Genomic DNA, 14,411 nt, shown 5'->3' with positions numbered 1-14,411 from the left:
AAGACGCAAGTCATAAAGGCCTATAGAGAAGCAAAGTGTACCCTACTAACCATCAACCGTAACTAACTTAATATATAAATTTCACAGGAAAACGTGTGCGCGTGTTTCTATTCTATTACTATTATTTTTGTACATATATTGCAGTTCAAATTCATGTGTAGAGTACTACTGTTTGGTCAGTTAAAGGATCCATCAAAACTAAAAGATCTTATCGAAACTCAACTCCTAAAGTAGCATTTCTTTTTAATAGGCAATCACCAACACCAATAAAAGCTCCAAAAGGAAGCTATGAATTCGTGCAATCACTGGTAACTCGTAACGTCCAACCACACTCACACAGCGTAATATCTTTTAACGGTTTACATCAATAACGGTTCAAAGAAGTTCTTTTAAAACAGTTTACAACATAGGCTTCTACTTTATAACAGTATTTCTACCAATTTCTACCAACTCTTATTATATCTGTATTTAATGAAAGTGTCTTTATGGATATGTCTAATAAAATTGTCTTTATAAATATATTTTTTAGATATGTCTTTTTATACATGTGTTTAAAATATAATAATTAATTATTATTGATAATAAGTTAGCAGATAATATGTTTGCTACCTATATTTTTTTATTTGTTTAATGTAATTAAATATCTCTTCTTTTAATAGCAAAAGTACCTATCTAGGTGTACTATATATATTAGGGCAAAGCAGTTTGCAGAAACTCATCGGTATATTTGATATTTCATGTAATGTGTAAAAGAAGCAAGTCAGTAAAAGGGAAATTATACAAACATCTTAATTAAAATAATAAAATAATATGAATAATGAGAGAAAAAAAGATACTATATCGGTAATAGTGATGATTTTGATGCATTATCAAACTGTTTCTTTGTGTGATGAGGAGGTAGAACAGCAGCGAGCTTTAATTTTCTTGCGGTTATTTTCATTTTCTTGAATTTGATTCAATTTGTTCTTCCCTCCTTTGTTGTTTGTTTCCAACTTGATGTATGTGCCGTTACAGTGCACACATGCAGCAGTTATTTCCGTTGAGACTCGAAAAGCCACGCCCTTTATATATATATATTTGCATTAATGAAAAAAAAAAAGAAGAGGAAAGCGCAAGTGTGGATGATTACTTTGCCAGGGGTCTGTTATTATTACCCATGAAGATGAGGCTGAGGCTGAGGCTGAGGGTCAGCCCAATAAGAAGAGTACTTCAACCACTCAGCTTCTTGTGGGTTTGTGTTTGACATTGATGCCTCCTGCAATGTAATTTAATTTAGGGTTAGCCTTCTGCACACTTTGAATTGCATTGAAGCTCATCCAAACAATCATTTCTTTCTAACAATCTACTCATTCTCATGCAGCAGTGATGTTTTTATTGCCACCTACTAGCTAGAAGTTGCATAATCATGTGTGTGTGTTTGTTTTCTAACTTTTTCAATTGGCACTTAGAAAGTTCAAAGATGAAAATTAATAAAGAGAAGGATTCTTTCCCTCCTTGTCTTGGAGATCTCTTTCCTTCAAATTACCATAGTTTGACGGATTTATTAGTCTACATATTCTCCTTACTTTTTTCTTTTCTTTATTTCCTTCTGCATATGATATATTCTTATTACTTTACAATGGGAAAAAAGAAATATAACATCAACATAAAGCAAAATTAACCCCGTAAGCTATTAACAAAGGTAGGAATATATTCTTTCATATTCAAACTTAGTAATAAAGTTTAGATGACAAATAATAATTCTTTAATCAATAATTTCATTTGTAAAATAATCTAATGTTAAACAATAAATATGACATAGAGTTCTTTGATGTAGAAAGATTAAAACAAGTATGACAAAGTAAATGGTGCAATAATATGTGAAGTGGTTTGATGACCTTGTATACACACGGTATTAATGTAACTTAAAGAAATTCATATAACAAATAATTGTATTGGGAATTCTTATTCTTGGATGTAATTCATTCTTTTAATTTCCTCCATTATTGTGCAAAGAAAAGATTATATTCTGTTCTTAGATACAGAAACAAGAAGAGAAGAGAAGCAGCATGTTGAATTATTCCAGTCTTTAATTCAAAACAAGAATAAATAAAAAACTGGACCATGTTTAGTGTGATATAGTTTGTATAGTGCGCATAATAGGTGACAAAGTTGATGTGAAGAGAGCTGAGTGAATTAGTCTCATTGTTCTTACTTTGGTGATATTATGAGTGGTTGAAGTTGAAGTGCAGCCCATGATGAGTTCCTCTAAACCAGAAGCAGAGGTTCCTCCTACTACTTTATTATCATGCTGCTGCATCATGTGGATTTTCAAAGGTCAACGTAGCACTCAACAACAACAATAACCAATCTGCACATAGAAAGTACCTACCTGGTGGAACTGAGGAGGAGGAGGAGGAGTCATGAATCTAGCGGAGATAAGGTCGTCAAGGATGATGGAAGTGTTGTGATGGAAGACTCCAACAGGATTTGATGAAGGAATATGTGACGCTGGTGTGCAAGTTTCCCCTCCTATTCCAACTTCCTGCTACAAGGTCATTGCTCTATGTTAACATGCACCCAAGTCACTATATATTGGTAATGTTAGAGAAATAAAAAAAAAATAGTCAAAACTTTTTATTTAATATTCATTAATTGTTGCAATATATAGTTGTTACGATAAATTAATCACCTCATTATGGAGGGTTTTTCTGAGAGGGATGAAGCTGCTGAAATGTTCCATAGGAGGGAATCCAAGAACGGGACAGGTGTCATTATTAGTTTTGACAGGGGGAGCAACAGCAGTAATTGAAGAAGAAGAAGAAGAAGAAGACCAACTGCATTGCCTCGGCTGAGTTTGGTAGAAAATCTTAGAGACGACGAGCTCCCCGTCTTTCTCCTCTTCATGGAGTCCGAGGTGGTACTGATGCATGACCCAGTTGGTCTTCTGGGGCTTCCTGTTCTTGCCGAAGTTGGTGTACAACACCAGAATCTTCTTGCACCCCTTCTGCTTTCCCTTGAGCATAACGGCCCTTGTCTTACCGGTCTTGTGCCACCGTGTCTCTCCTCTCTCGGCCTCCGCCTCATCGTTTTGAAGAATCTTTCTTCTCTTCCGTGTTCCAGTGGTGTACGCCCTTGATGGCCTGTGAAAGAAGTGTCTGCTCAACCCATCCCTCGTCACACCTGGGAGCTTCTCGGGATGGGTGTAACAGATTCCATCTTCTCCTTCAATGGTGGGAATGAACTCATCGATCAAAGGGTGCGATCTCTTTGCCTCTACTTTTGCTTCTAGATGCTCTATCAGTTCTTGGTCTGTTGGATCGAACTTCACTCCCGCTGGCAGACCTACCCACTCCCACTCCGCCTTCTTCCCGCTGCTGCCTTCAAACTTATGTCCACAAGCGGGGCACTGTTTCAACGATGATGCACACAATTGATGCTCTTCTTGCAGCTTCGCATCTATCAGATCCATCTTATTCATCGACTCTACTTCTTTCCTTGTTATTTTCAATTCTTTTTCTATGCAACAATCCACTACTGCTACTACTCATGATCATTCTCTTCTATCTATAACTCACAAATCCAACACTTTGATTAATATATATTGGAACTGGATCACATCTTCCAATCATCTACTTCATCATATAACGATTCGATTATTTAGAAACTAGCTAGTGGCTCCAGGCTACAACGAATAATAAAAACAAAATTATTATTATACCTTAATCGAAAATACTAATAACTTTTTCTCAAGAAAAGCAACCAGTGGTAGCTAGGCTACATATATATTTTATTTAGAGTATCAACAGAAAATTAATTTGTGCTGAATATATGAAATTAAGTATGCACTATATGCAGGAAACCTAGAAATTAAAGGAGAGAAGGGAAGGATGTAAAAAAAAAAAAAAAAACTGTTAGAACATATAATAGATTGGAGGAGCAATAAACCTGCTGCTTTAACCATAGAAATTAAGCATAAACCACATAGAGCTCTCTCTCTCTCTCTCTCTCTCTGCAGCGACGAATAAAAATTTATAATAAAGGAAAAGTTGGGTGTGGCTTCAAACACATAGCACAGAATAGCACCTTTAAGACTTTGCTAATTTATGAAGCGGATGTATGTAGTAATAGCTAGGCTGCTCGGTTTAATTATGTGAGAAGAGGAAAAAGGAGAAATGAATAAAGAGAGAGAGAAACAGAAACAGGATATAATAAAGAAAGAAGGAGAAAAGAAAAGAAAAAGAAAAAAAAAGAAAACCATCCAGGCCGTTTGGTTTATTCTAACTAATTAAAGTTGAAAGCCCATGCTGCCTTCGTCTCTTCTCTCTTGTATGTGTATGCTGCTTGCTTCTACTACTTGAGGAGGCAGGCAGAACCTTTCTTTCAGCCTTCACTGCTAAAGCAAATAAAGCACAAAACGGCACAAAATTATATATATATATTTGGAATATATAACTAAAAAATACAAGTTTGAAAAATAAATAGTCCTGTATATGAAAACAAGAATAGAAAAAAGGAAGACAAACATAAATAATTGATTAGAGAGAAACATATATATTGCGAAGCTTTCTACCATAGTTAAGCTATGGGAAGTTGGGAACCATACACATTAAAATTAACTGATCACTTGTTAATACGTGTCAGAATCATAGAAATAATTAGGCGCGGAACATCCATGGATGAGTAATAAAAACGACTTATATATAGCTTTAACTTTGAAAGAATTACAATTTAATTAATAGAGATGTTAGAGAATGAATAAAATTTATTATTTTTAGACCATTAGTTAATTAATAATGTTTAAGTATAGAGAAATGTTAAGGGGTTAGCAAATTTTGTAATTTGTAGTTATTAATTAGTTATTAATAGTATTTTTAATGGTGTGAGATTTCATCTAATAAAAAATATATTACTCATTTTTCTTTTGTTGATTAAGTACTGACCAAATTTTAATAAAAATGCTGATCCCTAAATTTTTTTAAAAATATATGATCACATTTTTAAATTAAAAAAATTAAATTAATAATTAAAAATATTAATAAAAAATAATAAATTATACTGATTTTTAAATTTTTTTATTAATTAACATCTACATTATTTTCACTGCACGTATAACAAATTCATGTATATGGAGCATATCTACATACATAATAAAGCCAAAATTATCTTAGAGAGAGAGAGAGAAGAGAAAAATAGGGGGGAGGGGGGCAAAGGCTGATAGAAACTCACATGGGTATTGAGCTGGAGTGGTGATGATGATGCCTTTTGGCATGAATGTTTTGCACACACTCACTCACTCGGAGATCAGAGAGGTTGCTTGATAATCAAGGAAAATAAATGTGCAGTCTAGTACTTGATGGACCACCACCACCACCCTCTCTTCTAATTACTACAACTATTATTATACTAAATCATATATTAATATATATTTTTGGATTTAAACTTCTGAAACGAAACTTGAACTAGAAGCACACACACCAAACAGTTTACTGTTTTCTTTACTACTATATATATATAAAAGGGTGCATTTTCTGACGGCCGTAGTTTTGTCGTGATTATGATGATTATAAATAATAATGCTAGTAACCAAGATAGTTCTAACCAAAAATTAACTAAATGTTTCTGGATGAATCCAAAATCTCTACTTTATACTAGGTATTAGGATGTTTTTTGATTTATCATGTTTTAGGCATTTGGAGAGAGAAGAAGGGTGAAGAGACGAAACTAATTGAATCAGTTTCCGTTATTCACGTTGCAATGATATTAAAGGTATCTTCTCATAATTTAAATATGGTGAAACATTTAATAACCAATATTTTAAATTATAAATAAATAAAATTAATTACTATATTTATAATTAATTAAATTGTTCTATTTTTTGACTGATTTAAAATTAGTTCCATATACTTTTCTTTATAAAAAAATCATCCAATTGTTTATTGACATCTGATTTTTATAAAAAAAAAATTAATTTTTAGTTAATTAATTTTAAATATGGTAAAAAAATTAACAGTAAAGGTAAAAATTTTAGATAGCAATTTAAAAGAAATGTTTTTTTTTTTTGCTAAAAACAACAAATGTTAACACAAAATCGATGGCTGATGAGATATAATTGAGTTAGGTTTTTGTATTTGAGAGGACGGTACATTGCAGCAGGCATTCGACATTCACATCATGTTGTTTATAACAGAGAGGAAGTGGAATAGTGGGAAATTGATGGAAAATTGCTGTGAAAATTGCACGAAATTGTCGGAGTGCTAACTGTCAGTGAGTACTCGTCGCTGGAGAAGATAGATGTCCGAAATGCGCTAGCGGCTATCGCCGATTAACAAACCCAACTTCGTCGGTCAGTTCTACTTGTCATAGTGGAATTTGAATTCTATTTCAGCAACGGCCTTCATTACCGCTGCGTCTCCAACCACCAACCGCGGCAAAATTTACCCCCTTCAGAGCTATTCATTTCCGAACAACCAACACTATCCCTAACTCTAACCATTCAACAACACAGTGTCAACCTATTTCGATAACAAATGCTCTTACAACAACTATTCAAGTAATTGATGTTGTTAGACTTAAAAATCTGTCTATTTAAAGTCCAATCCCCACAGTAACAATCGACAAATTACCGTACTTAACATGAAAAACAAACATTAATAATTTCTTTTTGGGATGTATATCAACATTATTATTTTTCTTCAGGTATGACTCTTGAATAATAATAATAATAATAATAATAATAATAATATTAATATTGATCGCAATCATCATATATTATATTAGAGGACATAAATATATAAAGAGTAGACGACCAAGAACATAGGTGGGTCCGGCATCAAGATGGAAATCTTTGGCTCCTCTTTATGGTGTGGTTAGGCTTCACGTTTATAACTACATACATTAATATTCTTTTCTTTAGAGCAGTCAATACAGAGAAAGAAAAGAGGGGCCCTAATGATGTTTTTTTTTGCAATGTTGAGAGTTGGTTATGATTGTTCCTTAGCTTTGTCGTCCTTTGCAAATTGCACCAACTAACACTCTCTGTTCGTTCATACTTCATAGAGTATGTTGACCAATGACCTAGTTATTTCATCCCTCAATTATACATATATACAAATACGTACACAAACTATTTATGCTTAATTATTATTATAATGGAAAAATAAGTAAGGATTTAATTAGTTTTATACACACTCAAATATTCTAAAATATCCTACCAAAAGGAAATTCCAGCATACTCTACCGCTTTGTTCCCGCCCGCATATACATACTTTATCTTTTAGAATATTTCTTTAGGAGTACAAATCCGATACGGTATTTATGTATGTATGCTCTGCATTTCTCCTTGGAGCTTTTAGTAATTCTTGCACTTTCACGGGGATATATTTATATATTATCCGTTCAATTGCTGGTCTGCGTAACTCTATTATATCAACACGTAATTATTCTCATAACCGATGGAGTTAGTATCACCGTCATTTTATTAATATAATGTATGTAGGAGACAAAGATGGAATCATTACGGTTCTAGTTAAATTAGTACTATACAAAGTAATTAATTAAACGGGAATTACTATAAGAGAAAACACTGCAAGCCAGCAAAGCAGGTAATAATACCACTATTGAGAACACATTCATGTCCCATAAACTTCAATTGAGGACTATTTACATTATAACGAGGAATGCTACGGGCAGCAACTTTTGTGATTTGTAGTTATCAATGATGATTTTAATAGTGTAAGATTTGTGTGAGATTTCATCCAATGATTTACTTTTCTTTACTGGTTACATGTTGGCCAAAATTTAACAAAGTTGCTGGCCCTAGACTTTTCATATTATAATAATTAATGGACAACATTCATATATATTTTAATTTCAGCATTACCTAAAGAGGCAGGAGACCAAGTAAAGCTTAAGTGATTATACATTTATACTACAATATGATTACCAAGCGCACAAGCAGACGATTGGTCAAACAAAGAAATTCTGAAAGGGAGCCTGTAGTTATTAATTATCTTTTCCATTGCTAGAAAGAAGAAACGGTAAAACTGATTTGATCCACTTAATCGATTTTGACATGAACCTATCTTTGGCGTTCCTTGCGAAGTGGAATTCTTTGGCAGGTGAAAGGCGTTGTGAAAACTATATATATGTATAAAGACTTATGCTATGAGATATGTAATTAAATTGTAAATGTAATGATTTAAGGTTCTGAGCCACGAAGAACGTGCAAACTAGTGTGATCCATATTCCAAGTTAGAAATAGTAATATGGGTAACTTGACGATGACCATCCGAGAGAATGGAAAATGGAATTGGTAAGTACGAAAGTAGGTATGACGGAGCGGATAATATGGAAAACAATGATGGTGCTGAATGATGATGCTTACTTTATTTACGGTAATTTAGATTTCTTATGTGATACTCGTCTAAATTGTTGTTTTGACTTTTGACCAAAATGGAGGCGGAACTACGGGCTCGGCTGGGGCAACATGTTAGGCAGCAAGTCTGCAGACTTTTTTTTTACTAGCTCCTTAAACATTTACCTCTCAACAATATGTGATATGATCAACCATCACGCCCTTTTTTTATAACTTCCAGTTTTAAACCGAAATCTACTCAAGAATTGTTTATTAATTTCTTTTAAGACCACTGTTCATAGAAAGATATTTATTGACATATATGAAAATTCTAGTGCTCTTTTCGTTTAAAGTTAAGAATTTAATTTTGATAGTGTAAAATAATTTTATACGTGTATTTAATGTTAAGTAAATAAAAATAATTATATTTTTATATTAATTACGTAAATAATCATCCAAAAGAATGAATGTAATTGCATGATTGAGTAAAACATTTTGTCTTGTCAGTATACTAAAATTAAACTCTAAAATTAATAATTAAAAAATTATTAGATAATTTAATCAAATATATTAAATTATATAATAATTTTTAGATATCAATTTCATACAAAAATAATTGTATGGGATTATATTAAATAATATAATTAAACATATTAAGTCTTCCAATGGTTTTTTTCACTTTCATATAAAAATGGCTCCATACAATTAATTATCATCTTTTTCAATAACTACTTTTTAAAAAAAACAAGAACATATGCTCGGACCATTTTCGAAAAAATAATAATAGACACATTTAAAATAAGAATTTAATTTTGTACTGTCAATATAAAAATTTTACACAAACAACTATGTATTATCATATTAACAAAATAACTAACTTTTAAATCTACTACTTCAAATATAATTTAAACAAATAAATCTAGTTAAATGACAGTACAAAACTAGTGCATTAGATAACATGTTATTGTATAAACATAAATAAAACATCGTATATTTAATTAAGGACCCTCAAGTGATGTTAGTAAAGATTAACGAAGAGTTACGATATAAAAAAGACAGTTAAAAGCTGCAAAAAGAAATGAAATGAAATAAAATAAATTTGTAGTGACACAATGGTTGAAAATGAATAACGGATCAATGTTGGAATGAGACTGAATCCAAAAATAATCCGGCAGTCAGTTCAGCCTAACTTCAAACAGTAAATGAAGACCCACTCAGGTCAATGATTATGAACCCCAAAAATAATGAGTTACGCAGGCATATGCTACTTGCGCATGATTACCAATTTATTGGCTTACAACAAGGACATTTAGGGTTTTAACTTAATTTTACACCTTTCATCCATACATGAGTTCTTTGATTGTATGTCACACTCACACCTCATTTTGAACGGAATTTGCTGCTCACTGATTCATAGTTTGGAACATAAATAACTGCACATCATGGAAAGGCAACATAAAATTATCACACAGCAAGACACATTAAATAAATAAATAAAATAATCAAAGGGGATTCTACAGGGTCAGGGAAAAGAAGAAGGGAAATACCATCTCCATATGATGCCATTGTAAGAGGGGAAGAAATGAGCTTTTGAGAAATTGAAGCAATATCTTTTAGCGTTACTTGGTCCACTGCTTTCAAGAAATCCTCGACAGGTTTCCTGAGAAGAGGCAACACAACTTTCAGAACCCAAGAGCAACATTCTATAGCGAACATAACACGTACACGTCATTTTAAAAATAAATAAACAAGTGTTCACTGCTAATTGCAATTTCTGGAAGTCAAACAAATATCTCCACAATGAAATCTGAATCCTTAAACTTATTCACAAATTAAATGGCTACTGTCTAAGCTACTAAACATCTAAAACCAAGAAAATAAGACGCGACAGGAGTTCAGGTAACCAAAGACAGAAATTTAATTAAAGAAGCAACAAATCAACAGGAAATTTACAATGTGATTACTAATCCATACCTTTCACCGTATGTCAGAACTTGTCTTCCTATATCTTCTGAAACAACCATCTGAAAACAAATTAAGTTTAATAATAAGCAGATAGTCATAAAAAATCATATGAACTAAAAAACTAAAGGCACAATTAACAGAAAGGACAAGAGAAAGGGAAAAAAATAAAAAGAAAATATCAGTGTATGATTTCCATGTGAAATTTCACTGGATGTAAATTTACTTACTCTTGATTCCAAGTTCATCAAAATTGCAGATTTTGTAGCCTGTTTGGCACGATCCAGCTGTATCTGGTCAACTGCATATAGAACCCAAAGAATAAGCATAAAGCTTCCCATATGAAGGTTGTAACCAAAAAGCAAAATATTAGTCATGCGAATTGAATAGCTTAACAGAATACCCTGTCCAGATGTAGCAACTGCAAGAAGCTCATTAACTGTTATATCGATGGCTTTTGATACAAAATCCGAACCCTAACACATAAGCACATATATAATCTTATGAATATTATGATACATAATTATAATGAATATTATTGTATATTGAGCAGGGAAAGGAAACTTCAATATTTCCAGAAATCATGATACAGGATGCATAGGATCTTACTGTTGTAACTTGGATACCAAATATGCCTGTGTTATTGTAAATATTGTTGAATGCTGAAATAGAATGAACTTGTGGATATTCATTCAGAACTCGGAGATCTGCATATGATAAACACAAGATGTTATGGTAAAAAGATTTTGAAAAGAACACGTTATAAATGAAGTCTTGACCAGCATAAATATTCGGCCACTGTATGTAAACCAGCAGCAGTTGTTTCATTCTCTGTTCCTGCTGAACAACTTAAGCTATGGACCCAGATGTTACTGAATAGATAGAACTTACATAGCCGTGAATACATTCCTTTACCAGGTCCGCCAGCAGAGAATGATCCACCACCTCCCAGTAGCATCTACATTCAAGTAAGATAATGGTCATTTCCAAAATCAATATGCTGGACTACAATGAAAAAAGAGCAATGCTACATGACCAACAAAAACGATCATTTGTAGTCAATACTTGACCAACACTCTACCCTAAGTAATCAATTCTAAACACTAAACCCTAAATTCTAATAGTATAAAAATAAGGTATTGGCTAAAAGTGTTGGCCTCCTAACATGTCTCATGAAAGAAACCACCAAAATGGCAACAAAGTTTAAGGAGCCAACTAAATATACATTCTTTGGCATACCTGAAGAACAGTTAAGACCATAGCATCCTTCAACTTATGCCAGCCACCAGGAAGTTCAAATGCAAGAGCAAAGTGGGTCCTCTGGCCATTCAAAATGTTAGATTTGACACACATTTCTTCACAAGTGACAAGTGTAATAATAAAAATATGAAAAGAACAAAATTATAAATATATTTTTCTGATGCATACTCCTGATTCAGTGTGGCATCTATAATCACCACCAGTATATACAGATTTGGGCTCCTCTGGACGCGGGACGTTGGGTAGGTCAGACAAAAGCGGTTCTGCAATAGATAACAATTCCTCATGCTCAACACCAGAAGCAGCAAGTACTATCCGAGGTGCCGTATAGTTTTCCTGATGTTAAATAAAAAATGGTCTGAAAATGAGATAAAGAACAGCTCAAAAAATATTTAAATGCTTTAGAAGCATCAATTTGAGAACTTACGGCAACAAATTCCTCCAGAACTGAACCATTTAGTCCGTTAAGTGCCGATTCTGAAGCTAAAAGAGGATTCGCCAAGGCACCAGAATATCCAGCAGAATGAATCGCTTCCAAAAGCAAGTCTTGAGGATTTTTGGAAGCTTCACCAACCTCGGCCTTCACTTTCAGAAGCTATATATGGCAGAGGACAAGCATAAAGCTTCTAAGTTAGAAACATCCCACCACACTCAACCTTCTTTTACACTACTGCCCTTTATTTCCAGCTAAACCCAACACAGCAGCCTTTCACTATTTATTATTGGGTTTTGCTAACTTGTACCCTAAGGACATAGGTTAAGCATATTATAAAAGGAAATGTTTTATAAAAGTTATTGCAAAAATTAATTTTTTTTTACATTTTCAATGTATTGAATACATAAAAAATATTAATAAGTTTCTATTATTATATTTTAAAAATGTACCCTTAGGGCACAACTTAGTTGAATCCTTTATTATTATTGGCATAATTCAACTTTCAAATCACACACCAGGCATTATAATCATACACAACTAAACCTAATTTCTTTCAAGACCACATCAACAAACTACATCCTATTACTGCCTCCCAAGCAAGGCTCACATTCACTGGACTATACTATCATTGAATATATCTGTTAGAAGTTCGAACTACTTTCATATAGACCACTAATTTCAGTTTCAGATAGCACCGTTCTAAACAGTGTGAATAGTATAAAAATAAAAAACACCATCAACAGAAGCATTTGAGAAGGATATGGGAACGTACCTGCTCATTGACCTCCCAGTCAAGAAAGACAGGGTTCCTGACACAATCAACAAGAAGCTCGACCATTTCGGGAACATGAGTCTTGAGAGCATCAAAGGTGTAACCCATCTGCTCCCTGGAAGCAGAGGCCTGCACAATGCCACCAATGGCCTCTACCTCACGAACCACCCGAAAGTGAGTCCTGTTTCTAGTGCTCTTGAAGGCCATTCGCTCTAGCAGATGTGTTGCCCCAAATGTTAAAGGAGTCTCATAGATTGAACCACAATCCACATACAAACCAATTGAGGCTGCAGGACTCTGAACAAGCAGCACAAAGCCCTCAGCACATTACTAGAATCTATCCTATCTATCAAAGAATGCCCAAGAGAGAACACACATACCGCGGAAGTTTCGGAGGCAAGCTTGATTCCATTTGGGAGGGTAGTGATGATGGTTTTACCGGGGGCAACGTGATCGGGCAATGGAGAGGGGAGGGTCACTCCGGGAAGGGGGAAATCCAGAGGGGGAGCAGAGCTGGATCCGCCGCCGGTGAGCCACCCAAACAAGCCACCCAACGGAGATGATTTTGTTGTGGCAACGGAGCTCGAACTTGCGAATCTAGCAGTAGCAGGTAGCCTGCTGATGGAACGCGCCTATTCTCGTAGGATTGAAATCAAAGTTAGTTAAGAAATAGTAGAAGTTAAATCAGTTCTGAGAGTAGACTAAGGATTGAACCGAATCGAATGGCAAGAGAGATGAGAGCGGTAACTAACCCTCAAGGCCCTAAGGCGTGAAGCAGCGTTCCTGTACATTGTGCCAAGACAATCGCGATCAATGAGTGAATGACTGAGGCTTCTTCTCTCTTCTGTCTTCACTCTCCTCTTTGCTTTTGGACTTTGGGCCTCTTCTCTCCTCCAACCTTGCCCTAGACCCAGCCCATTTCATTTTCATCTTCAGACTTCAATCAATCAAAAACTTTTTTTAATGATGGATTATTTATCATATTTAAATAATCTGGGAATATAATTGAGTGGAAGAAAATTATCTCACTTCACTTCAAATATGAACCACTTTTTTCCTTCTTTAAAGTTCGAATTAATTATTCTATCCTTAAGAATGTAACAATAGATATTTTCTTTGAAAACCATAAATGTAACTAAATTCTATCTTTTATCTGCCGACACTTTGTTTAATAGTAGCAAAGAAGCAGAGATATATAACATTTGAAGTAGTTGTAAGTGTTTAAAGAAAATATAAGGTTTTTCTATTGTTAAAATGTGTGCATAAATCATTATAATGTAGTTGCATAAGCACTTAGGCTGCATTTGGTTTTCAATAACAGAATAAAATATGATATTAAAAATAAAAATACAAAAATTAATATTTTATATTTTATTTGATAATAAACTGAATATAAAATAAAACAAATAATAAAAAATTTAATTTATCTTCTTTATTTTCTTCATACAAAATTTAAAAAAAAAACAATAAAAAATTTGTGTTTTGTATAGTATTTTTGTGTTTTTTATTAGAAAAAACAAAAAATATTAATTTATTATCTTAAAACATAATATTTTTATCTATATTCTATATGTGAAACACAATTTTATATTTTTATATCTTATGTCATATTAATGTAACATTTAACTGGTCTACTTTGCCTCCTT

General features: G+C 33.3%; 2 protein-coding genes across 9 annotated transcripts; both read right to left on the bottom strand.

Moving 5' to 3' along the window:
- Positions 1-704: 704 nt before the first annotated feature.
- Positions 705-4,507, bottom strand: LOC112738014 (NAC domain-containing protein 75). 8 transcript variants are annotated; one of them, XM_025788232.3, is made up of 6 exons: positions 3,928-4,507; positions 2,672-3,664; positions 2,372-2,527; positions 2,195-2,293; positions 1,155-1,255; positions 705-1,061 (listed from the first exon to the last, which is right to left on the bottom strand). In XM_025788232.3, exons 2-6 carry the CDS (start codon positions 3,458-3,460, stop codon positions 1,031-1,033), a joined length of 1,176 nt encoding a protein of 391 aa, XP_025644017.1. In that variant the 5' UTR covers positions 3,461-3,664; positions 3,928-4,507; the 3' UTR covers positions 705-1,030. The 8 variants fall into 8 exon arrangements, with proteins under 8 accessions (XP_025644017.1, XP_025644020.1, XP_025644019.1 ...); XM_025788235.3 differs by having other exon boundaries at positions 2,195-2,290; XM_025788234.3 differs by having other exon boundaries at positions 2,372-2,524.
- Positions 4,508-9,451: 4,944 nt separating this feature from the next.
- On the bottom strand, positions 9,452-13,885 carry LOC112738013 (mitochondrial-processing peptidase subunit alpha). The gene is made up of 13 exons (XM_025788230.3): positions 13,518-13,885; positions 13,146-13,397; positions 12,766-13,062; positions 11,985-12,152; positions 11,726-11,893; positions 11,537-11,617; positions 11,189-11,255; positions 10,907-11,004; positions 10,701-10,773; positions 10,528-10,598; positions 10,310-10,359; positions 9,883-9,995; positions 9,452-9,768 (listed from the first exon to the last, which is right to left on the bottom strand). Exons 1-13 carry the CDS (start codon positions 13,554-13,556, stop codon positions 9,716-9,718), a joined length of 1,530 nt encoding a protein of 509 aa, XP_025644015.1. The 5' UTR covers positions 13,557-13,885; the 3' UTR covers positions 9,452-9,715.
- Between the last annotated feature and the right edge of the window lie 526 nt (positions 13,886-14,411).

This window comes from Arachis hypogaea, chromosome 13 (genome assembly GCF_003086295.3).
Source record: "Arachis hypogaea cultivar Tifrunner chromosome 13, arahy.Tifrunner.gnm2.J5K5, whole genome shotgun sequence".
Classification (NCBI taxonomy): domain Eukaryota; kingdom Viridiplantae; phylum Streptophyta; class Magnoliopsida; order Fabales; family Fabaceae; genus Arachis; species Arachis hypogaea.
Note: the sequence above shows the minus strand (reverse complement) of the source record. Positions and strands in the feature narration are given on the sequence as shown.